The sequence below is a fragment of the Phaeodactylum tricornutum genome, chromosome 11 (assembly GCF_000150955.2).
Source record: "Phaeodactylum tricornutum CCAP 1055/1 chromosome 11, complete sequence".
In the NCBI taxonomy this organism is placed as follows: domain Eukaryota; phylum Bacillariophyta; class Bacillariophyceae; order Surirellales; family Neidiaceae; genus Phaeodactylum; species Phaeodactylum tricornutum.
In genome coordinates this window covers 46090-70602 of record NC_011679.1, presented here as the reverse complement: position 1 = coordinate 70602, position 24513 = coordinate 46090, and the positions used below count along the sequence as shown (strand labels likewise).

The following is a 24513-nucleotide window of genomic DNA, read 5'->3' as shown; positions in this document are numbered from 1 at the left end:
TCAAAATGGTGCGTCGATCGTGACTACCTAACCATCTCACCCTGGAATTGTTGGTAGGGTACCTATACCTCGATTCCCTTCCTTTCCGTCCGTACCTTGCAAGACCGCAATGGACTCGCAGCTCCTGCCAACTCCCCTACCCTAACACTAAATGGAACCTTTCCAGAAGACTCGACGAATCGCAAACGCGGGAAACCTGGGATTGCGCACCAAGATGCACGTAGCCAGAATACCCCACCCCGCCTTGTATGCTAACCGTAACCAAAAACGAGGAAACCTACGTGTGGCAATCTTTACTCTCTTAAACCCTTACACATACTCTTACAGCACGCCCAAACACGGTACGACCGACTGCATCAAACCAAGTGAATTCCGCAAGGATGGGTTTCTTCACGTCCGTCAAAAATGCGGGCGCCAAGGCTAAACTCAAAGGCGAAATCGCTCTGCTCGACCGTGAAATTCAAACGCGACGGCACTCCTTGGGCGTGGAGCTTTACAATCTCTTGCAGCTGACGGAACATTCCAAGACCGTTAATATCGCGACGCCTTCCATCTTTCACGCCAACGAGTCGCAAATTAAAATCCCGTACGAGGCGTGTCGCGCGGATTTGCGCATACTGCAGAACGAAATGGAAGCAAAACGACTCGAACTCGAACGTATTGCCGTGAATCGGGAACGGGCGCGACCGCCACGAACGAATCAGGAACGTCTCGAAAAAGCGGGATCGTGGATGAGCGATACCGGTAGTGAGGCTAAACTGCAGGTGGAATTGAAAATGCTGGAACGCAAAATGAAGTCGCGGAAGGAAAAGTTTGGGGTTGACGTATGCGAACACTTGGATACTCTTCCGAGTAAAACCTCTGAATCGACCGCGGCTTCACGAGCAATGAACAAAACGGACGAGAAGAAAAAAGGAAGCGGAAGGCTTGGGATCCTCACGGGAGGCAGCAAAAGTCCAGTCAGCGGCGTCAAGAGTGGTATTGCCAGTCAATTTTCCAAATTGTCCAAGTCGGAAAAAGAAATTCAAGAATGCTTGGATCGGGCGAAAAGAGATATCACGTTTATTGAAAATCAGAAAGATTTAAAAAATCGCGAAATTGCGCGATTGGAAGAGTCGCAGGTGTGAGAGTCCCTATTTCGAAAATGTTTCCAGTCGAAATCCCGTTTTACTGTTGGTAGATGCGCTGGACTGCCATGGGCCGCAACCTTCTGTAAAATCAACTGCTGTTGCTCCGACTGAAATCACGTGGTCCGTAAAAATATACTTGGAGACGGCCAAAGCGGTCATTGGAGTCCAAACAAAGCCGTTCTGTTTCTCTCGCACACTAAAAGTTTCATTAGGCTTTCCGATTCCGCCTCTCATAGTATCCGCAATCGAAAACTTCTAGAAAGGAGTGCTTTGCATTTACCGTTAGAGGTGGCAGTCGTGCAAACGAAAATAATGGATCATCTATGTCCGGGTATTATTAGATCCGTTGTCGGCGTGTAGGTAGCCACAGTCGTGAATCCATATACCATACGACTGAATATAATGGCGTGTCTCTTTCGAGTTGCGCTCGTGCGTTACTCCCACACCATGAGAATTCACTGAAGTCAAAACATTTGCGGCAACAAGACAAACAAATTACACATCTATCCACCACCATAGCCGGTAAATTGATCGTATCTCACTTGAGAGCTGTTTTTCACTGATCAGCGAGGCTTTTGATTGTCTTACACTGGCTGTTAGACTATTTTCAACAAATTGCTTGGCGTCGTCCTTAGGCAACATACCGTACATTTACGAATCAATCGCAACAAGCAGTGAGGAATTTTCTCGTCCTTACGCAACTGACAGAAGTAGAAGCTGGTTTTTCTGGAAGAACTTGAACAGAATGCCGGGTCGTAGGGAGATTGTACCGCTGGAAGAAGCGAACATGGGCACCGGACCGGATGGAATGGTTTCGTCGTCCTTGTTGAATCCTGGTACAACTTGGCTTTGGACGATACTACGGTGGTGTCATCCTGTAACGACACTCATTCTGTTGGTCGTTACGATCATTCTGTTCGTGCAGCTGCAGTACGTTTCTTACCAGGTCGGTCAAGAGGAGGCTCGGGTTGACCATCTATTGGACCAGGTTGCGAACCAGCAACAGGGGCAAATCCAAGAACTCTCACAAAAGGTCGAAGAAAACCATTCTCTCACGTTATACCAAATGGCCGGAACCTTTACACTCCTCACCGGCTTACTAACCATGTTTCACATGACAACCCATCTTAGAAATTTCCACGAACCGTTTGTCCAACGCAAGATTGTTGCCATTCTTTGGATGAGTCCCATTTACGGAACAACGTCGTTTTGCAGTCTCGTATTTCCCGCCGCAGATGGCTATCTTGCCGTAATTCGAGACTTTTATGAGGCTTACGTCGTGTACACGTTCCTGTCCTTTTTGATCGCTGTACTGGGACGGGGCGACCGCGGGACGGTCGTCGATGTGCTTGCCAAGCACGCTGATCATTTGGAGCCTCCAATGCGGCTATTGTCGCGATGTTATCATCCGACTCTGACGGATTCTCCGAATCACGCCAAAGCGAACGCGGTGCTTACAGAATGTCAAATCCTTTGTTTACAGTTTGTGCTCGTGCGTCCGTTAACTTCCATCGCGAGTTTTGTCTCCACAACTCTGATGGAAGTTCACAGTCAACAAGACGACGCCTATTCGTCATCACGAGCAGCCTACTTTAAGTCGCCCAACTTTTTCATCGCCATGGTGACCAACGTTTCCGTCTTCTTGGCTTTTACCGGCTTGCTTAAATTTTACCACGCCGTCCGTGATGATTTGGCCTGGTGTCAACCGTTCTCGAAATTCATGGCCATAAAAGGAATCGTATTTTTGACCTTGTAAGTCCTCTCGTGGGCATTGCGGATATGGTTGTTGCTTGTTGTCGTATGGATTGGTGTATTGGAGCACAGGGTTTATTTTTTCTAACAATCAACGCATTTTTTGCTGATACTTTCTTAGCTGGCAATACCTGCTGATCACTATTTTTGTCAACTTACACCAGAGCGGGCAATGGGGTGGAGATGGCGACGGTGATGACGACGGAGCCGGCATCAATGTCGTAGCTTCCAACAGTACGGAATCATCCACATCCTCAATAAGCTCCGGCACCACTAGTGATCGTACGGTCCGCGAACAAGCCGCAGAAATTCAAAACATCTTGATTTGCTTGGAAATGCTCTTCTTCTCCATTGCTCACTGGTGTGTCTTTCCGGCGGAAGAATGGGAACCAGGCTATCGTCCCAAAACGTATTCGAAACCCGGCATTGGACTGTCCGATTTTGTTTCCGACGTTGGCTACATAATGTCGAGTCGGAGTGAATCGGCGGCTCGGAGAAAACAGTCGTCGTCCGTACGGACCGATGACACCATCGTGGCGGATGAAACTTTTGGGGCGCTGTCGTCCCTGTCGCTTTCCGAAAACCAGAGCGCAGTCGAGGCAGTACCAGAATCTCTGGAGACGGATGAAGAACAAGGGGCCGTCGCCTTCCAACGGCAGTATCCAGATGGAAAGATCCAATAAATTGCCACTGCTGAAATTGACTAGACTCTTACACAAATTTATACTAGCAACACGATTCTCTATTTTTACAAAAGCCATATTTTGTGGAGTGCACGAGTAGGCTCTTTCTTGTGCCAACAGGCACGAGATTGTTAGAGTATACGGGCGTCACTTCTCCCTTCAATTGGCCTCGACGGTACTTTCCTTATTGGTAGCTTTTCCGGAGAACAAATTGCTGAAGGCTTGCTTGAATCCATTGGTACCCATGACTTTTTGCTTGTCGACATCGGGGAGCAATAGATCTTTGGCACTCGCCGTTGGGCGGAATCCTTCCGGGAAAAGGTCACTGGCGGCTACGAGTTCGCACTGTGTTGGACTAACACAGTAGACACCTTCCACGATTTCGCGAAAGGTGACCCATCGGTTTTCCGCCGCGGACTTGTCGGCCGCAATGGCCATGATGAGAGCGACGAGACCGTCTTCACCAGTGCACGGTACGGGTGTGTCGTTGACGAGGGAGTCGCAAAAGGCAACAGTTTCCGTAACGTAAGCTTCGTTGTAACGCGAGAGAAAGAAATCGTAGGGCATGTCGGCGTTTCCGGTGAAATGGGATTTGTAAATCTTGGCCGTGTTGGGGTAGACGTTGTCGGTTTGAATCATCCCCTCGGTACCGAGTACTTCGGCCCGTTGATCGTACCCGAAGGAGCTCTGACGACAGACGTCAATCATGGCCTGGACCCCATTGGGGTAGCGGACGAGGCAACTGGCGGTATCGAACTTTTCGGAGCCTTCGAAATCCGCAATGGTCTTGTCAATGTGGCAAGATCCAATGGCAAGAATGTCAATAGGATCGGACCCGGCCAAGAAACGACTCATGTCGAGATCGTGTACGGCCATGTCGGCAAAGATACCACCACCGCCCTTAACGTAGGACGCCGGTGGAGGAGAAGGATCCCGCGAGCAAAGTTTAATCATGATGGGTTCACCGACTTCTTTTTGGGTGACGGCTTCCTGTACACGCTTAAAGTTCTGATCGAATCGACGCTGCAGTCCAATCATGAGCTTGACGCCAGCTTCGTTACAGGCGTTGATGGCCTCGACGGTTTCGGGCAGATCAGTGGCAATCGGTTTCTCACAAAAGACGTGCTTGCCGTTGGCGGCACAGGCCTTGATCTGTTCAGCGTGGAACTGACTGGGGGAGCAGATCCAAACGGCGTCCACCTCGGGGTCCGTGATGACTTCCATGGCGTCTTCCGTGAAGCGGGGGATGTTGTACTGCTTGGCGGCTGCGGGAAAGAAAAAGCAATACATGACCGTAAGGAATGTTTGTGTTAGAGTAGAGTGCGCACGATTCTTTCGTCTCGGCGTGACGACTACGAATGCCGAGTGTCGTTGAAGTTCGTCGTACCTGCCTCGGCCTTGGAAACGGTAGGATTCGAAACGATAACGGGGGTAACACCGGGAGCCTTGGTAATGGCTTCCAAATGAACGAGACCAATACGTCCCATACCAATCACACCAACTTTGATGATCTCTTTCGTGTCGACCGCTTCCACATTCATGTCGAGTTGTGTCGTCCTCGGGACTACCGCTGCGCGTAGCGCAGCGTGACGAGGCGCAATGGAAAAGGCCGAAGCCAACGTGATCGACGTCGCCAGAGTGGAAAGAATGGAAAGAAGTCGCATGATGCTAGACAATGAGGGGATGTGCAACTGTCGAGGTTATGGTGACTGTGAAGACACAACAAACCAAGGCAACGAGAAAAAAAAAAAAGATACTCTATTTCAGACGAGAAAACGAAAGCAAACATTCCTCGCAAATCTCTACGCCAAACGACGCTCGCTTGGCAGAAAAAGGAGAAGGAAACGCGCGAGTGCCGGATGTCACGACCAAACACGTGCGCGCTGCGCCTGCTGTCGTGCAGTGCGGATACGTGTTTTACTCGTTCCAATCGTTCGTCTTCCATCTCGGACACCGGTCAGTCGGCTGGTTGGTATCTTGGGGTTCCTGGGTGACGTGAGCATGTTCAACGTCATCGTCTTCATAAAGACGTCGGTGAGACCCGTGTGGAAGTGTTCTTTCTCCGAAAAAGATAGACGAAGCGACACATGGAAAAGGCGTGACCTTTCTCAGTAAGTGTCACTTCCAAGCTGCACGCCATCCGGAGTCTTCGTCACGACTCATTGGTTTGCGAAATTATGCCGAGTTGGAATGGGGAATCACCGAAGACTGGGTGGGTAGTCAAACTAGGATTACTGCAACCGATTCGTCCAACGATGAAGACCGATTCCAGACTTTATCCTCTTTACGATGGCTGCAGAGACCGTTGGGGTTCTACTGTTCACAGTAACAGCAAACAACGCTCGAAAGTTACACTTACGACCGTTGTGACTGCCTTGGTGCGACGAACCAACGACAGAGCTAGTAGTATAGGTAAACAGGCTCGCAGCATAAAGCGTTGACACAATTTTGGAACTATTTATACCCTGGGTGTTGCAATGGGACCATTGAAAAAGCGTATGCGAGAGGCGGGGGTGGACGATGTTCCCGTAGTGGATCTTCCGGAACCCACCGTCGACCCGTCAGCCCTCCCGTTGGAGTCCGTGCAAATCGTCTTGCAACAATTGCGGGAACAGCTCAAACTCCACGGGACACAAACGGAACGAGAGGAATGGGAGCAAGGACTATTGGCACTAAAAACCTGGCAGCGTGCGGCGTTTGCGAAACTCCACGAGTCGGAGCGAGCCTTGCAAACGCAGCAGGATGAGAACCAAAGACAGCAGCGTCTCCTGGCATCCCTCCGTCTCGAACGGACCTATTTGAGTCAAAAAATCCAAGTCTGTAAGGATTTTCAAACGCCAAACTTGTTGAAAATGGCACAAGCCGAAGTGGAACGTACAGTCAACGGCAAAGGCGAGCCGCAACGGGACGCAATCACAGCCTTTCTACAAGCTGACGTGCACGATCCGTCGCAAAAGCAAGAAATCCTGGCCAGACTTCAGCAGGAACTCAATGTTCGGGGAGGACTCGAGCGAGACGTCAAACTCAAGCAGCAAGAATTGAAAGATGTCCAGCTAAACCTGCAAACAAAGACCGCGTTTTTGACGCACTTGCCCGATCAGTTGGCGGCGGTCGAACGCGTCTCCAAACCGTTGCAAAAGTTCGTCGCCACCTCCAACCTGTTACCATCTGCCGGGGCTTCCTTGATTGGGTCAGACCGCCTGCAACGTCTGGAATTGGCGCGATCCTTGTCACCTCCGCTGTACACCGTCTTTCATCAACTCCAGACCCTGCAAGACAAGCAGCAATCACAACCGCAGGCTCACGGTGCCCCACTTGATCCTCTGGAAAACGATCACACAATGCAGGTACGCGTCACCGCGACCCACGACCATGACCGACAGGTCCTCTTGCAATTGATGGTTCCCGACCTTTCGAGCAGCAGTCGTTTCAGAAAGTGCGTCTTGCATTTTCACTACTCCGTGGAGCACAATGTTGTCACGGTTCTACCTACAGGATGCAACACACTTCTTTTTCAAGATGTAGTGTTGGACGACCTCTTTCCCGACGATCGACCCGACGCCCATCCCGATCTTTCCGGGAAACCGTACCACTGGTGCAACTATATGGCGGGTTTGCACGTAGCTCCTTCGACTCCAACTGAAATTTCCCACAGTGTTCGCGTCATTGTACAAGCGTTGCAGCGTCGATTAAGAGCTAACGCCACGCTGAAGTACATACTGTCGAGTTTGCAGCGCAAATCTTTCCCGGTCATTCCAGGGCTGGCGACGTCCGCCCCGGCTCCGCGTTGCAGTCTTACTTCCTTGGTACTCGACAAGGAATACTCCACGAGAGGAACTGATCGGGATTTCAACGAAAAGCAATACCTGGTGGTTCTAAGGAATCGGAACGAACCGCTGGAAATTCGGGTACGTATATCCTGGTCGCGGTATCCATCGGTACCACCCGTGTGGTTGCTCTCTCCTGTTCCCACAGAGCCCGGCCATTTACCTCCCGGTGCAGGGTCTACTACTGCTACTCCTGTTCCACTCTACGACGATCGTCTCGCTTTGCTTGAACGTCACGTCAACGAGGATGGCTTGCAATCTTTACTAGAGACCACCAAGTCAAATGCAGAGGAAGTCACCGCGAACGATGCATCGTATACGTGGATTTTGATGCTGCAATTGCGTGAAATAATGCTGCGGTGGGACACTTGGTGTGACGGTGGTCGACCGGGGGAAAATGGTATCGCTTCGGATGGCGGAAGCGGCAATCGTGTCCTGCGGGGACGTGACCGCCGGCCCGTGGCGCTGTAATATCACTATTTCTAGATGAAACAAAGTACAGTGCAGTAGTCTTTAGACGGGCTTTTCCATAACTTACTGCTCGCAACAGCCTTAGACGTAGACGCTCCTGTCGTCAAAACGAATCCCCCGGTTCCAGAACTCTATTCTTGAGGTTCCTGATGGTGCTGGTTACTGCACCGTGAAATATCTTTCGGAACGCCGGGCTGCTCCAACGCCCCGACGGCGCCGATAATTTCAGTCCTGTTTCAGACGTGGTGCACCTGTTCGGCGAGGTTGCGTTCGCGGTGATCGTGCTAGTCACGTACTCCGTCCACACCGTGCAGGACTTCCTCTTCTTGATGAGCGACATCAAAAGCGGCGTGCGCCGGTCCGAGGAAGGGGTCCTCTAACAAATAGATTTGATCGTTTTGATGAAGAATGGGTGGACTTGCAACGCCCAGTCGAAATGACTTGGCCGCGAGCAAGACGGCGGATCCGACCGCCAGGCCAGCCGCACTCTGCAGGGTTGGGTCTTGTGGCCAGACCAATTCATCCCAGAGAATCCAAACACCTCGCCAGTACGAAATGGACGCAACGGCAACGAGTACAGTTTTTACTGTATCGTTCAGGACGTGTTGGGCAAAGAAGGCGACGGTTCCGAAGGTAATCCCAATCGCGGCACTCAGGAGAGAGGACGTGATGAGGTCATCCGGAAAGAGGTATATATCCTGTAGATCCCAGATCCCTCGCCACACCAGTACCGCGGATGCTCCGTATGGACCATACGTCCACAGAAAGGAACGAATGTAAGACGAACTACGGAAAGGAACCGTCGAAGGGAGGTCCTCGACTCTAGATGGAGCCTCGTTGTCGACTTTGACTTGGATTTTCCGGAGCACAAACTCGTTCCTAGAAAGTAAAGGCCGCGGGAGAGAGTAAGAAGAGCGATGCCATGCCGTACACGAACGACGAGGAGTGAATGCCGAGATGACCGAGGGTGTATCGTTGAAAAACCAAACGACGAGTAGCAACATGAACGATCGAAGCAACGGAACCTGCACTCCCTTGAGGATGCGCCGTCGACGACGAGAGCCAGCTAAGCCGGCCTTGTTCGACGAGAGCGCCATGCTGTTGTACGCCTCGGACTCGGGACGATTAGGACAGCGCGAGGGTCTTACCCGTTAGTATGGCGAGACTGGCATGGTACGGAATAGGAATAATAATACTACGCAATGTTTCCACAGAAAGAACCGTTTTCCGATTCTGGTTTCTTGTTTGCTCGGGAACCTCGTCAGGCGTGCGAGAATTCCACCGACATCTGTACCACAACAGATACCGATGTGACAGTTTCAGTGGATACTTTTGTCTCCGAACATGTTCGTGAACCCTTTTCGTCACTATCGCAGTAGGGTTTGGGTTCACATTTTCGGCAACTTCGCACTCAAATCTGCGAAGAAGGTTGGTTGCTCGCTCCGTCAATCAAGCACTTTCACTGTCAATCATCGTATTCTGTGTCGGTCAAACAATTCCAGGAATCATCCTCACTGTCAGCACAACATCTTGGTTTTCATAGTAAACCTTTGTATCCGACTAATGTAGCAGCGGTCGTGCACTATACGTGTCTCCAGAAGCTGCAACATGGAACAAGGGAGTACGTGCAACAGCTCAGCACCAGCAGAGACAGCGGCGGCGCCGTGGCTGACCTGCTTTCACGATACTATGATTATCTTTCCAAGAAACGTTGTCCGATCGACGGTATCACGATGGAAGCTGCCGTATTCGACTACGCTTTTTGGTGCTTGTAGCAATATTGGGTACATCGCGTTTCGTTGCGAGTCTTCTAAAGATGTGATACCGCTGGTACTGCTGATACTGTTTATCGCAATAGCCTCGGTTTTACCAAAGTGCTATCGAAAGCGCTGCAAAGAAACAGTACCGACAACATTGCACGATCAATGGACACTTTCTTCAACCACACAGCGCACAACGTGCGTTCCCGACGTCGTTGACCAACCCCAACACGAGCAACACTTTTACCTGAATCAACTCCGGCGCAAACGAGACTTTCTGGCCCGTGCCGGAGACGATTACGGCTATCGCAACTCACCCGCAGGGTTTATTGACGATTGGAGAGACTTCGAATTTCCTCTCCTGATATCTCCTATCCGGCTGGATAGCAAAGTTCCCTTCACAGAGCCAGGTCCTGCCGTGTCCAAAAATACTAAATGCGGTCCGAATCCCAGTCCTGACGATAATACTTGTGAACAGCAGGTCTACGCAGATTACGCGGGTGCCGCCTTGCCAACACGATCCCAATGGAAAGCTACCACCAACGAGACAGATTCGCCTCTACTGTTGGCTAATCCTCATTCCACGGGGCCCTCTGCTGGACACACATCCCTTCTGATCGAGCAAGCAAAAAAAAGAATTCTCGAGTTCTTTTCTGCCACTCCTGGACAGTTCGGTGGCCCACTATCGAGCCGAGCTCTCCCGGACACCACCGGCATTAGTAGAAAAGAAAACCAGCAGTATCCGCAACGACAAGAGACATTTCATCCCGGCTACGAGATTGTTTTCACATCCAATGCGACCGACGCGCTTCGCATTGTTGCCGAAAGGTTTCCCTGGAAGACAGCGAAATCAACGTCTTGTCAATGTCAATGCCAGCAAGCGTCAACCCTAGTTTACCCACAAGATTCACACACGTCTGTGGTAGGAATGCGCGGACCAGTCCTACAGAAAGGTGGCCGCTTGATGTGCAGGCCAGCGACCGACTTGCTGTTGGATATGGACAAGCCACAAGGTGTACGCACATGGAGTAGTCTCCCCAATGAAGGGCTCCGGGAAAGTCACCCGTGCAATTGCTGCAAGAATGAGGTGACAAATCATTTGTTAGTATTGGCTGCCGAATGCAACTTTAGTGGCGACCGGAAGAATGTGAAACGCGCATTTCGACGAGTACGCGAAAGCTCGAATGCTATAGAGACGAGTGATCGCTGGTTTACCATGCTCGACATGGCCAAGGCCGCCAGTTCAGCTCCAATCAACTTACGTTCCCTTGATCCAGATTTTGCCTGCGTCTCCTTTTACAAATTGTTTGGAATGCCGACGGGGTTAGGGTGCTTGTTGGTCAAGCGAGGAGCGGCTGTGGAGCTTTTGAAGGAGAATCAGAATATATATTTTGGCGGGGGTTCTGTGGATGTTTTGCTACCAAGCACCGACTTTGTGGTGCATCGATCTGGGCCAACATCTTTGGCGTCTCTTACAAATGGTACTGTTCACTTTCGCGGCATAGCCTCCTTGGTTCACGGGTTTGATGCCCTGGCCCATGTTGGAGGAATGCATTCCATTGAAGGTCACACTGTCACTCTAGCTAGAGAATTTGCTAGTCGAATCAGCGCAATGCAACACGCGAACTGCCGACCATTGGTGGAGATACACAGTTCATGGGCTAAGGCAGGAAAAGCTCTTCGTCATGGACCCACGGTAACCTTCAACGTGCTGCGTAGCGATGGAGCGTACGTGGGCTTCAACGAAGTCTCTAAACTGGCAGCATTAAATCGACCACCCATACAGATGAGAACAGGATGTTTCTGTAATCCTGGTGCCTGTCAGCTTGCTCTAGGACTCAGTGACAATGATGTCCGGCATAATTACGAAGCTTCCGGTCACGTTTGTGGTGACCAAATGGATGTAATCAACGGTCGACCTACAGGAGCGATCCGTGTCAGCTTTGGCAAAGATAGTATCTGGGAGGATGCGGACGCAATCGTCACTTTTCTGGAGCGGATCTTCGTATCGGTTCAAAGTTTGGACAATAAGTCCAATGTTGGCTGGGATGCCTCGCCTCGTCGGGTCATGCTGTCCGAAATGTACATTTTTCCAATTAAAAGTTGCGCCGCCTTTCGTGTGAAACGGTGGAAATTTGACGCCATAAGTACGAAACCCGATTTTGATCGAGAATTTGCCTTGGTCGATTCGTCTGGAACAGCCATGCGCCTCCAATCCTACCCCAAAATGGCATACATACAGCCGCATATTGATGTATCGCGACGTGTAATGACCGTTCATGCCCCCGGGCAGTCACCGTTGGAGCTTCACTTGGACACGGATTCTTCGAACACGATCGAGATTGACAGCGTCGTGAAGATTTGCGGCAACCGTTGCGGAGCTCGCGTTTGGGGGGATTGTAGTGTCTCAGAGTGGTTCAGCTCCTTCCTTGGTGTCCAGTGTTGGTTGGCCCGTCATTCTGTCTATGGAAACCAACAAGTTTCGAGCAAATATGCTGTTCCGTCAACAGCAGCAAGACGTCAAAGTGTAGCTTTTGCAAACGAGCAACCCATTTTGCTGATATCTGAGCACGCAGTTGATACTCTAAATGAGTCTCTGAGGGCACAGCACCAAAAGCAAGTCAGCTCCAGGCATTTCCGGCCCAATATGGTGGTCAGGCTAGTCGGGCAACAATTTCAGAACGACGCTCTTCATGCCGAAGACGCCTGGAGCACAATACAGAATAATTCCAAGGAGATTGTCTTTGACGTTGTCGGACCATGCGCTCGTTGCTCGATGGTAGATGTGGACCCATCCTCAGGAATGAAAGGAAACACGCTGCGTGCGCTTGCCGAGTATCGACGCCAAAACGGACAGATCATTTTTGGAATCTTCCTCAAGGGTAGAACTGCTCGCTCAGAGTCTGAGAAGCGAGCCGACATGTGGCTGGAGGAAGGGGATTTTTTCCTTTCCGAATGAAGTTTGGAAAAGGGCTATTGTGTAGCTGTTTGTGCACCGTAACAACGAAATCGGTTCCTACTTTAATTAATGTAACATGTTATTGCTTTACATTCAAGAGCTGAACCAACACTGGACTAATGTAAATTAGCTATGTCGACATAACATTAGTTGTCTACATCGGATGCGGTAGCTTGAAAAATAGCCGAAACTCTCGACAAACGCGGCCGACGTACTGACACCATTTCAGCAGTCGGCACCGAATGGCTATTTACAGTTTTAGGACGTGGAGTGTAATATACGATATATATTACCTCACTTACAAGGTGCTCTCGCTTACATAAGCTTTTGTTCTGGCCGTTGTCGTACACACTGATTCTCTACTCATCCTTCATTGGGAGCAGGAGATTCTCCGAGACAGACTTGGCAAGATGTTTAGAAGTCAAAAAACATTTGCCATTGTTTCTTTCGCACTTGCTTGGAATTCTTTCGGCCTGAGACAAGGCTCGAGTTTCGCATTCCGATTCAATTCTCTACATGTTTCGACAACGACAAGCGATTCACTGCATACTCTTTGTGGCTCCGGCGCCGACAGCGATGATGAGCGAATAGTTACCCAGGGGTTTTCGCATCACCGGAGGAATCTTATGTTGGCGCTAGGCTTGAGTCCACCGTTATTACTCAGTCCTGACGATGCTCAAGCGGCAACATCCCTTTTCAGTCGTTTCCGGACCGACAAACCGGCGGATCTCTTTGTCGTAGGCCCCGGCACAAACGCATCTCAGGCAAGACAGCGCGGACCCTTCATTCCTATACCGTACACGTTGAGCAGCGAGCTCTGTTTGCTTCGACTTTTGCCCGTCAAGAATGCCTTGTTTCGACAGCTGGAATCTCGATTGGAAGGGCTTTCAACATTGCAAAATCCAACTCGCGAGCCCGGCGCCTGGGGAAAGGCCCGGAATTCGACTTTGACAGCAATTTCGAATCTAGACAATAAGCGATCGCAACTAGAGCCAGTGTTTAACCCTGACGATAGTGCCTTGTTGCAGATCAACAAGGGACAACGGAGCGAGCAACTTATCGAGTCGCTACGGAGCCGGTTGGTCGAAGTTGTCGACGCGACAGAAACTCGTAATGTTACCAAAGCATTTGAGGCACAGAAAGAGGCTTTATTAGCTCTGGCGGAAGTGGGTGAACTGCTCGTTGCCAACTTTCCATACGGTACGTTTGTTTTTTGCTGCTATTGATCAACCAACGTGATGCCTTCCGTTTGGCGCCTGACAGCCGACGTCTTGTCCTGCAGATGTTCCCACGGAAGGTAGGTATTCGTATTTGCCTCGACTTCTCGGACGCGCCAAAGTCATATTCACCTTTCGAAGGAATAAAGAAATACTTGGTAACGTCACGATAGTGGCCGATGGTTTTTTGGCACCTATTTCGGCCGGCAACTTTGTTGATCTTTGCGTGCGTAACTTCTACAATGGATTGCCTATCAAAAACACGAAAAAGAGGCTCGGATCGGGATCGGAATTTGACGTGGCTAACTTGCCTATTTTCGGATCCTTTCAAGAAGGATTTTACGACCCATTAACGGCCAAGCCTCGCCGAATCCCATTGGAAATCGTACGTGTGGATAAATCAACTAGTGTTCCGGTATTGAGCTATTCTCAAGGTTTGGCAAATCTATTTGGCCAGGCCTCACTGGAACCAACTGGAGAAAAGCTGCCGTTGCTAAGCTTTAGCATTCCCGGTCTTGTGGCAATGAGCCATCCAGAGAAGAACGCTAACGGCGGATCATCGGAGTTTTTCGCATTGCAGGCCGACAGTGTGATTGACGACAAGCGCAGCCTTCTAGACGGTGAATACGCTCCATTTGGCTACATTACGGAAGGAATGGATATTTTCCAAAAAATTAAACCGGGTGATATCTTAGACGAGACTTTTGTGGATGAGTGGGGCCAGCTTAACCTCGTCAAAATCCGGCAATCGAGCTTTTCGGAAGTCGTGCAAGGTTCTGAATAATGTACAGCGCTAGAGGATTTGTTACACTATGTAAAACTGTTCTTAATCTCCTTTATTCTGCTGTTCCTGAAACTTCTGCTGTCGGTTTCGACGAATGGATGAAGGCACTTCCATCTCTTCCGAAGGGGGGATCCTATCATCTGAATGTGTCATCAACCTTTCATCTGCTATAGAAGAGCTCACGTTCTCAGAGCCCGTGGAAGAATCTCGTCGTTGTCGCAAAGCAGACAATGTGTGGACAGCTCTGCGCAAAGTTGCACCATGTTGCGACGCGCGGCGATCCAATTTTGGTCGATTCTCTTGCACCTGAACTGCAGGCGAGTTTTCAGATTCGTGCGATTGTGAAGGTGTGGCGTTTAAAGCCTCCTCAACAAATTCCAAAGCCCCAGCGTCGGCAAGCTCTGACTCTAATGGTACTACTACGGCCGGTTCTGCGGTCAAGAAGCTGTCCTCATCCTCTGCGCCTGCTATACAAACTGGAACATAGGCCGCCTTGTGTGCATCAACTAGAAACTTTCGAAATTCCTGTCGCTCCTTCTCTGATGTTTCCTCTGCAGTGTTCCATCCATCCAGTAATGAAGTTTGAAGCAGGGCAGCATCCTGATAAGCCCTCAAAAACTTCTTTTTCGTATTACGCGAAAACAAAATCGTTGGAACAATCGGGACGGCAGCGAGAATTGCTGGACCAAGCGCCTGCTTGAGAGCCATGCTTGTACACAGAAGTACCTGGCCGACTACTAACGCAGATATCGCCATGTCGAATATGAACGGAAAGCGTAATCCGCCGCCGTCGTATTTCGGACGATACATAAAGAGAGCATTGCGGCGAAGCACCGGCTGACAAAATAGAAAATAGAAAAAGCATGCAGGCGCCACAAGAGGTGATGCTGGAGCTAGAGCAAGAGTGCACATCAATACAACTCCAGAGTCCACATATATCCTGTAGGGCGTCGGCCCTCCGGGACCTCCTCCTCGAACAACCCTAGCGCAACATGGCATACCGAAGTAGTGAAAAAGGAAAGTGTTGACTTGAAGCAAGTAATTCAGAGGTAGGATGATCATGCAACGAACGATGATCCAGTTCAGCCAACTTGCTGAAAGTCCTGAAGGAATGGACAACGCGACGGCACGTAGAATGCTAGTAAATTCAGTACCAAATTGAAGGCCATCGTTGAAACCGTAAAGCACCATCTGCGCCAAAAGTTGCCCAGTGAACGCCGTCAATACCATAAACCACCAAAAATACTGGAGGGCTTTGAATTCCGCCTGAGCTACACTTGTAGCTTTTGAACCAAAGTTGGCAATGGATTTGAACATAATCGGACATAAGGCGAAAAATGTCGTCCATATCAAAGCAGACAGCAAACCGGAAATAAGCTTTGTTACTCCAAATTTGTCACGGTCAGACCACTCGGCAAGAATCGGAAAAACTTCTTGGAGATTACTTGGATCTAGTAAAGTCGAAGCAAGGGTCAAAGGAATTGTGTAGAGCGAATAAATTGCAGCCAACATTGCCAGTGCTCTAACAATCAAAAACCACATGTGAGTTACTTGTAAATGTATGGCAGCAAAGCAATGTGGAGAACGTACGCGTAATTTCGGACATTCTTTTGTCGGTCGTTGATGCTTAGTGTGACAGGACGACAACAGTTTCGGCACACCAACAAATCACATGACGCGGCATCTGCCAAGGGAGGAATTGGAATGCTTGCCAAGCTCACCCATCGATCAGCTGCACGACCATCGGCCAGACATTGGCGCGCGGCAACCGCAGCTTGACGAGACGTAAACGTGATTACTGCATACGTTGATTCACGAGATATATCATCGATGGCGGCGGCAGACTGCTTCTTTGCCCAAGTGGTAATTGTACTGGCCTTTTCCTTTGTCTGACCAAATAAGCTGAGAAACGTAGGCCACTCCCAAACTCCGGAAGGCATCCGGTTGCCCCGTACGTGCCTATTACGACCGCTCCCTTCGCTAGAGCTACTTCTCATTTCTGACACAATGGATTGAACCTTTGCCCATGGGGCCACTTGGGCCGATGTTCTTCCCTTTAATTCGTTGTGTCCAAAAGTCATCTGATCCACCAAATCATGCGGCCGGGATTTCCAGTCGGTTCTGCAAGGATGTACATTAGAATCATTTGGAACCTCATGTATCGACTTCATCGGCGGTGGCTTTGAGTTGCGAGGTGACCCGTCTTCCCTTTCCGTAGTTTTTCGTTTTGTGCGCAATTCATAATCCGCCTTAAGTTCACTTGAAGGTTGCGCCTTAGCCACGATGGGTTTCGGTCGTAGTCGAGTTTTTCCGTCAGCGCTTCCAAAGGATACCGCCGTCTTTTGATACAACTCAGATTCCAGATGTAAATCGCTCGGCATTTTAGCTTTCTCCAGACTAACATTGCGCCGCAGTTTGCTCCTTTCCGAAGGCGGCAGACTATCTGGAAGAATAGGATTTACTGAACCAACAGGTTCAAGTTCCGCAGCGTCTTCTATAGGGAATTCTGCGTGGGCACGAGTAGCCCTGCTTCGAGCTTCGCGAAGCTCTAGATTGGCTTTGTGCAGTTGAGATGCAGCGTATCGTTCCATTTCGAGTAAGTCATCTATGCTAGCATTCCGGATTCGACCTTCGAAGCAACCATTTGGGCAACACGGAGCCGCCGATTGAGCAAACTCTCGACTATATACAGCCGTCTGTTCCGGTCCAAAGTGCATCGCTTCAAAAATGTGCGATTCCACCTCTTGTTCCACTAGTGATCCAAGCACCTCGCGATAATAATCGTGATTCTTGCCCTCTTCAGCATATATCTCCCGCGGCGTTTCGTCGCCTTCTTCATCAGCCGATTGTCCGCCAGGGCTCAGGTTGAATCGAACTGATGAAATTCGTCCATTTTTGGCCAGCCCTTCTTCCTCATCTCCGACTTGAATGTCGTAATGCCGACGCTCGGCAATTTGATTTCGTATAAATTTCAATCGACGCAATTTGCCCGCAGCTTGGTACCATTTCTTCCAAGCCAAAGACAAGTCTTTCGCCCCTGGAATAATTGTGACGGCCGCCACAGAGGAACTAAATCCCGGTTGATTCGGGACGCAATGGTCAAAGAAGGTACTTGTCAACGAAAGCTGCCAATCCATACTTTCCCGCCTCGAAAAGCTGATAGTTGCTTCCGTATCAATGGTATCAGCAGCGTAATCAGGCAACGAAGGGAGCCCACCTACTAGCACGGAATATAGCGACACATTCGGAACTGTGTCGCGCTGCTCGGGGTGCGGAATCCACGGATCACGGACCGTTAAGTGCTTTTCAGCAGTCTCAAAATGATTGCGGCGAGATTCTTCCGTTAACTCGTCGGGCTCGCTAAACGTAAAGCGCTTCATGTTTTTCCGTTTTTGCTTGGAAATCTCATCAAACAAGAGAGTTTGCTTAAGTTCTTCCCTGCGTTCACCCCAAACGTCATACTCAAGATAGTATACACGCCGCAACGCCAACACGTGAATCCACTCCTGATAGAGGAGATGTAGCAAATATCCCGTCATAATGAGGAAGACAATGACGACAGCGTAGAGTCGTAACAAGACACCGCTGTGATCCGGATGAACAATGGTTGACCAAAAGCGAGATCCTGAAAGAGAAGGAACGTTTGCAATTGTTGTTTGTTCATAATTGGTCAGATTGTACACCGTACTGGCACATTCGGCTTGGCCCAAAGCTTCCTCCGGATCTATTCGATAGCATTGCGCCGACAGGTACAAGGGAAGTATAAACAAGACAAGTAGAACGGTTGCCAACGCGGTGAGTCGCAGACACAATGCGTGAAAGCGCAGTAGCACAATACCATCTAGATTGACACGTAACATGCTCCCCGACATGCCATTTCCTCTTGTACCAGTCCCGGGTACTCCGCGTAGCATGGTATCGTAGCTCAAACCGAGTGTCCAGCCAATCCATCCAAAGAAAGCGTTCCCTCGGTTTTGGCTCTTGTGTTTGGGGCGGGGATTGTGAATGACATCGCGGGGCCTTGCTGTGGCGCGCGGCGCAATAAAAGGATGCCGAACACGTACAGCCAATCCAAACAGCCCCATTGAAGTGACAAGCATCACGGCACCACCGGCAACTGTAAAGCCAATAGTTTCCAATGTTGTCATGATGAACAAGTGAAACGAGGAAAGGTATCTATCCACTTTCGCGACCAACGTGGATTGATTGTGTCTGTGATAAGCGAGGCAATGAAAAGGAGCTCCACGAGGTTTGTGATTCGCTGCCACCGGCGGAGCGGTTACGGAGATCGTTGACAGTGAGTGCTTGCGGGATGTGTTAATTGAGCTGATGCAAGCAATTCTTAGAGCTTCGAAAGAGCGCGACACACCGAAAATTGAGCAGGGAAAGCGTCGTCCTTGTTACCTTGAACGGTCGATTGTGTAGGTCGCCAACGATTGAGAGCCTGTGGCACGCCAAAGTGTCTCGAGCAGGAGCTTGCTGTCGCAGTCAATATATTGTCAGCTCTTTTGACACAAATAGAGACAAACGCGCACATGGTCGAGACAAAAAAAAAGAGGACGACCCAAAAGAAAGACCTCACCGTAAAAGTCGAAATATTAATTGATTTGGTCCGCACAATGTCACCTGTTTCATTCCTTGATTTATTCTATGACATTTATTCACAACAATGGATATATGTGACCTTCGGTTTCGTCGAAGTTAACACATTGTCGTCAATATTCCGAAACCTGGACCTGCTAACAAGTGTTGCACTCGTAAGCCTCTTGATTGGTTCGTTTTCGAACCGAGAATGCACCGGACGGACGCCAGCCAGAGTTTCCGACCAACTCTGGAATAGGAGTACAGTACAGTTATCGTTAGGTCATCACGTCTCCCCTCCCCTCCTTTGGGCTGCCCTCAAAAATGACCAGAGGGTCATCCCGTCTTTACAGTTGGTTCCTACTCACAGTCAAGGTCCCACTATCTACCGTTACACAAATAGCGACGACGGCCAGAGGGTCATCCCGTCTTTACAGTTGGTTCCTACTCACAGTCAAGGTCCCACTATCTACCGTTACACAAATAGCGACGACGGCCTTGCATTGGCACTCCCAAGGTGAACACCACCATGAGCGACTCCACTGCTGCTCCTTCCGTGGCATCCGGAATCGCAGGCCGTACAGACTACGCACAGTGGGATAAGCTGGCGTCGGAGCTTGTGAACGAAGTCGAACAAGAAGAGCAGAATGAGATTGCTCAACAAAAGACCGCACTGGGTCTGGACGGCAAGTACGCCAGAAGTCAGGCCGAAGCCGACGAGCGGGAAAAAGCCAAGGACGTCCAAAAAGTCAAAAAGACTCTCGAAAAATACCAAGCGCGGGAAAAAGCCGTCATGGCGACCTTGGTAGGGCTTCTCGGACCCGTTTCCGATACCGACACTACGAACGACGAAACATCCGCTGCCGAGTCCAAAGCTACCGATGCACAAACCGTTCGTATCACGCGCGATCGTATCGATGCAGGGCAGCGAGTTATCACGCTTTGCGATACGTCAGGGAACTCACGTGCGGACAAGATCATATTCACTCAAGATCTCAGTTTGTTGGAATCGCAAATGCCCGTTAACGCTGCCAAAAACTCCTACACCGAAGACGCGGAAAACAACGTCGTAGAAGACGTACAACAACCCCCGACCCGTTCCATTTTTGGAATTATCAAGGCCTTTGTTAATAATGTACACAACTGCACAATTGTTGTGAAGTGCAAGGTGATCTCCGGTACCATCGAACTGCATAATTGCTCCAACGTCACTATTCGGGTCGAAGCCGAGGCGACCGTTGCGACCGTCCAGGTCGATCTCAGCGACGATATTACGTTGGAGTTTCGGGATGCACCGTCGGGGAAAAACACCGGCGCCTTGGGGTCCAACAAGCTTTATTGGGGTGACGATCGAGATGATCGGGTTTACCACGCCGGGGTCAAGAATTTCCAGATTCGTATCGTCAGGGACGATTTCGTGGAAACGGAAATTTTCTGCGATTACGAAAAAGACGGCGCGACGACCATTGGAAACGCAACTTCGAAAGAGATGCAATTCGTCTCTTCATGTATAGACGGCAAGCTTCACACGGAAAAAGTTGTGCGGGCTGGATCGACGACTGGAAAAAATGCACGGGCAATGACACAGCGCGAACTCGACGAAGAAGATATCCGGCGTCAAAAGGCTGCAGGCATGGCGATTGCCATGGCCGAAGACATGATTAAAATTACGGATAAGGACGGAAAACTGGTCACTAAGGTAGATGTACCGACACCAATTGTCACATCCGTCGAGGAAGGGGAGGATGTGGAGGAAATCTACACATCGATGAGTAAGGACGAGATCAAATCAACCGTGGATGAATGCGAACAAAACAAGGCACGTGGAAATGAAGCTTTTGGAGCTGGTGAATATGGGCAGGCCATTCTCTTGTATAGCCTCGCATTGGACAAAGCTGATGAGCTACCCGACAAGAATTTGACAAAAGCTCTCTTTCCCCGCGACGTTGTCTTGTCGAATCGCGCTGCATGTTTTCTGAAGCTAGGTCAGCACGAAAAAGCCGAACAAGACGCTTCAAAAGCGCTGAAACTCAACCCTAACAATGTGAAGGCTAGCTTTCGTCGTGGTCTCGCTCTACACGCCATGGGCCAGTATTTTGAAGCTTTACCTATTCTTGCCAATGCGCACAAATTGGAGCCCCACAACAAGCAAATCAAACAGGCCTTGCAATTTTGCGACGTACGCATCCAGCAAGAACAACGTAAGCGAATGGAAGGATAGAAGTTTTGGGAAGTCGATATACGTGTTCCGTGTCGACATAGCTGTTGGGAATCGCGACGGCTCGTGAAACCGTTGCAGGAACGATATCTCTCATTGCAGGCTTTTCGGAGTTGCCTAATCTGTAGCTCGATACAGTTTAAAATATCATGGGAACGAATAGAAAGCCCCACTGACGATCTTCTAGGCAATAGGATTTCACAGCGTTAGACTACGTAGCTATCAAACGTGATTTTTTCGAATTTTAACTTTCAGAAAGTCTATTTCATTTCTATAGTTTCTCGATACTTACAGCTGTAGCAATAAAAACAGTTGGGTGGGAAATATTCCCGACTGCGAAATTTCCTCTATCAAGTTTAAAGCATCTCCTCCATGGTCTAGCCATTCTTCTGGCAGCGACCAAGAGACTGTCGTTCACACAGCCATCACAACACAATTACTATGCCGCGTTCGAAACCAGCGCAACCGAGGTCGCGAAAGCTCACCAGTAAGCCAGGCAAAAAGGAGCACTCTTCCCCACGACCCGAGCCTATAGAAGGTGAGGCCCACAAGCAGTTCTCGACTGACAGTCAATCTATCCATAGTTCGTACTCGGAAAGCCGCCTCGAAAGATTTGCCGTAAAAGCTTCGGCAATTACATCACCGCATAAAAATATGCCTAGGAGGAGAGGTTTGAACAGGGCTATCCTTGCCGAGAAGAAAATCAAGGATAAGAGTGATTCCAAAAGGACCCCTCGTTTATGTAGGACAGGGTCCGTTGACGGCGATAATTTCCCGAGAGACGAAAGTTTTGACACTTCGGATTGCAAGTCGAGCGCTGGGAGCGAAAGCGGTAATGACGACAGCTCAGAAAGCGTCACACCAACAAGGCGTTCAAATCGACAACGTCTACCCAAGCCTGTCAATTTCAGCCACGAAGACGAAGCCCTAGAAAAGCATTCGCCCAGAAAGAGAAGACTGGAGCGGCGGCTGTTGGCGAAGCAACGCAAACCCATGGGAAAGTCAAGCGACCAAGACAATGTCCTAACGTCTGAATCTATACATAAAAGAAGGCGACCAATGGTACGCAAGAGTATCAAGTCCGCATTTCCAGCAATTGGGGAGTCAACAAGAAAAGCACTGAAGAACGTGACTTTGTTGGGCCAAAGCAACGTAGATGCTTCGGTCCCTCCGCAGGCGCGCCGAAGGAGTACAAAACGCACACAGAACGAAGATGAGGACGACTTTGTGGTAACCTCCGGCGACGAGGAAGAGGGAGAAGATATGAATCACACTCAGTCGGACGACAGTGAGGATCTGCTTTCTTCAGATAATTCCGACCATTTCCAAACACAGAGCAACCACGGCGTTCACCACGTAGAAAGTGACGGCATTGGTTCTGCTGACGAATCGAGTGGCACCGAGGAAAACGAGACGGCCATATACTCTTCACCGCAACTCACTTTTATCTCTCGTGGGGACACCTCAGTAAAACCGAGTCCCTTTCACGATTCTACCGACGATAATTCTGATGATTCGTCGAACCAACGCCACCGGTTGTCTCCGCCGAAGTTGCCAAATTGCACCTCGCGAAGAGATACTATAACCGACGAACCGCTTCCAGAGAAGCATGTTTGCTTTTTCTCACCTGATATGGAAAGCAGACAGTGTTTTTGCCTTGCAACTCTACGGAAAATCGCTCTTAGTGCGAGTCGTCCAAAGTATCGAACAGACCAAACCGGCACTGAGAGGCAGACATTTCTTCAGCCGCCTCATTTTCGTACCGCCATGTCTGATGACCTTCTGGATCAAATTGCATCGCGTTTTGGCCGTGAAGCACTTGATTTGTACGGCTCTTTCTACGTCCAGAGAAACACTCGTGACATCGCAGAAAAGGAGGACGCCGGCACTTTTGAAGAGCGGTCCCAACAGGATGAGGAAGGCTTTTTAAACCTCGTAAGTGAATACGTACAGTCCTGCATGGGAAGCCAAGACCTTTACGTTTGCCCGCTATGCTACACTGCAGCCTATTCCAATAGTGTGTCGAGTGAAAACGCAGAAGACGATCAAAGTGAAGCCCACTTTGCTCGACGCTATCCACTGGACTTTGAGAAAGGCCCAATGCATATTCTTGGTGAGATGGGTAATGAAGAATTTGTGGTGGCATCCTTTTGCTGCTTTACCAAAGCTACGCACGCAAAGGTGCACTTACGCGAAGATCACGGTGTCAATACAAAGTCAGTACAGGGAAACGATCTTTACGAAAGATTCAAGGTACAAAGTTTTGTAAATTTGCAAATATTCTCATTTTACGATCTCATGCTTTGTCTTTCAAATCCTTTTTATTTCGGTTAAACTAGGTCCGGACTACCGACGGACTGCTCCAACGTTACATTAAGAATACGAGTTACCGTACCTTTCAAGGACAGCTCAAGAATTATTGGTTTGATGGAAACAACGAAAGTTTCGTCTACCTGCTGAGTCTTTTGCATAAAGCAGGTCGGGCACGGGAACTCGTCAAGCAGCAGGATCATTCTGATTTTGACGATGCGTGCCAGTACATTGAGCCTGCTGTGAAATTTTTTCATAGCTTTGCCGATCACGCTTTGGAGCTTTGGGATTTGATATCTGGTCCTTACGCTCGCGACGATGAAGAGGATATGGGCGATTTTCTTGATGAATCGAATGCCGACGATAGCGACGGAGGCCACCGTGCATTGGCAATGGAAGAGGCACGACAGGAAATGGAAATTGATCAGCATCTGATTGAGCGGTACACGCAGCTGGAAGAGACAGAGTCGGACAGGAGCGTAGATACGTATGAATCCGATGTAGCCAACGGCGGCGTTTTCGAAGAGTCTTCCGAAGAAGAAGATGAGTGGGAGCAGGCCATAAAGGACCGCCGGGCTTCGTTTGGTGCGCGTAGCGACCGGGCAAAGTTAGCAAGCGGGCGCAAGAGCTCAGACACTGGCGAGTTGGAAAGGGGACATCGCCTCCACAAGAAGGCCATGAAGGACAGCTCCTCTGACGAGGAGTTCAAAGCTGCTGATAGCCAATTGAACGTCCGTGCTTTGAGATCTGGATTGACTCCTCGACGTCTCGCCATTGAAGATAGCGAGGACGAGTAAAACTCGTTGCTGAAGTACATCAGT

The 24513-nt window shown here is 49.7% G+C and overlaps 8 protein-coding genes across 8 annotated transcripts; 5 read left to right on the top strand and 3 right to left on the bottom strand.

Annotated features, from left to right (window-relative positions):
- Window positions 1-151: 151 nt before the first annotated feature.
- On the top strand, window positions 152-1127 carry PHATR_36662 (predicted protein; the record flags this gene model as incomplete). The annotated part of the gene is made up of 2 exons (XM_002185782.1): window positions 152-257; window positions 328-1127. 2 exons carry the CDS (start codon window positions 152-154, stop codon window positions 1125-1127), a joined length of 906 nt encoding a protein of 301 aa, XP_002185818.1.
- Window positions 1128-1584: 457 nt separating this feature from the next.
- On the top strand, window positions 1585-3565 carry PHATR_46645 (predicted protein; the record flags this gene model as incomplete). The annotated part of the gene is made up of 3 exons (XM_002185781.1): window positions 1585-2076; window positions 2262-2882; window positions 3004-3565. The coding sequence occupies exons 2-3, from the start codon at window positions 2311-2313 to the stop codon at window positions 3563-3565; spliced, it is 1134 nt and encodes a 377-aa protein (XP_002185817.1). The 5' UTR covers window positions 1585-2076; window positions 2262-2310.
- A 378-nt stretch (window positions 3566-3943) lies between these two features.
- PHATR_3639 (myo-inositol 2-dehydrogenase putative) lies at window positions 3944-5106 on the bottom strand (the record flags this gene model as incomplete). The annotated part of the gene is made up of 2 exons (XM_002185582.1): window positions 3944-4830; window positions 4953-5106. Coding segments are annotated over 2 exons (1041 nt in total), but the record flags the coding sequence as incomplete, so codon positions are not given.
- An 864-nt stretch (window positions 5107-5970) lies between these two features.
- On the top strand, window positions 5971-7863 carry PHATR_46643 (predicted protein; the record flags this gene model as incomplete). Its single annotated transcript, XM_002185780.1, has 1 exon — window positions 5971-7863. The coding sequence occupies exon 1, from the start codon at window positions 6043-6045 to the stop codon at window positions 7861-7863; it is 1821 nt and encodes a 606-aa protein (XP_002185816.1). The 5' UTR covers window positions 5971-6042.
- Window positions 7864-8147: 284 nt separating this feature from the next.
- On the bottom strand, window positions 8148-9073 carry PHATR_46642 (predicted protein; the record flags this gene model as incomplete). The annotated part of the gene is made up of 1 exon (XM_002185581.1): window positions 8148-9073. The coding sequence occupies exon 1, from the start codon at window positions 8958-8960 to the stop codon at window positions 8148-8150; it is 813 nt and encodes a 270-aa protein (XP_002185617.1). The 5' UTR covers window positions 8961-9073.
- Window positions 9074-9357: 284 nt separating this feature from the next.
- PHATR_46641 (predicted protein) lies at window positions 9358-12678 on the top strand. The gene has a single exon (XM_002185779.1). The coding sequence runs from the start codon at window positions 9472-9474 to the stop codon at window positions 12580-12582; it is 3111 nt and encodes a 1036-aa protein (XP_002185815.1). The 5' UTR covers window positions 9358-9471; the 3' UTR covers window positions 12583-12678.
- A 1691-nt stretch (window positions 12679-14369) lies between these two features.
- On the bottom strand, window positions 14370-19120 carry PHATR_46639 (predicted protein; the record flags this gene model as incomplete). The annotated part of the gene is made up of 4 exons (XM_002185580.1): window positions 14370-14750; window positions 14824-16105; window positions 16174-18887; window positions 18953-19120. The coding sequence occupies 4 exons, from the start codon at window positions 19118-19120 to the stop codon at window positions 14736-14738; spliced, it is 4179 nt and encodes a 1392-aa protein (XP_002185616.1). The 3' UTR covers window positions 14370-14735.
- Window positions 19121-21823: 2703 nt separating this feature from the next.
- Window positions 21824-24489, top strand: PHATR_46637 (predicted protein; the record flags this gene model as incomplete). The annotated part of the gene is made up of 2 exons (XM_002185778.1): window positions 21824-23317; window positions 23722-24489. The coding sequence occupies 2 exons, from the start codon at window positions 21824-21826 to the stop codon at window positions 24487-24489; spliced, it is 2262 nt and encodes a 753-aa protein (XP_002185814.1).
- Window positions 24490-24513: the final 24 nt, after the last annotated feature.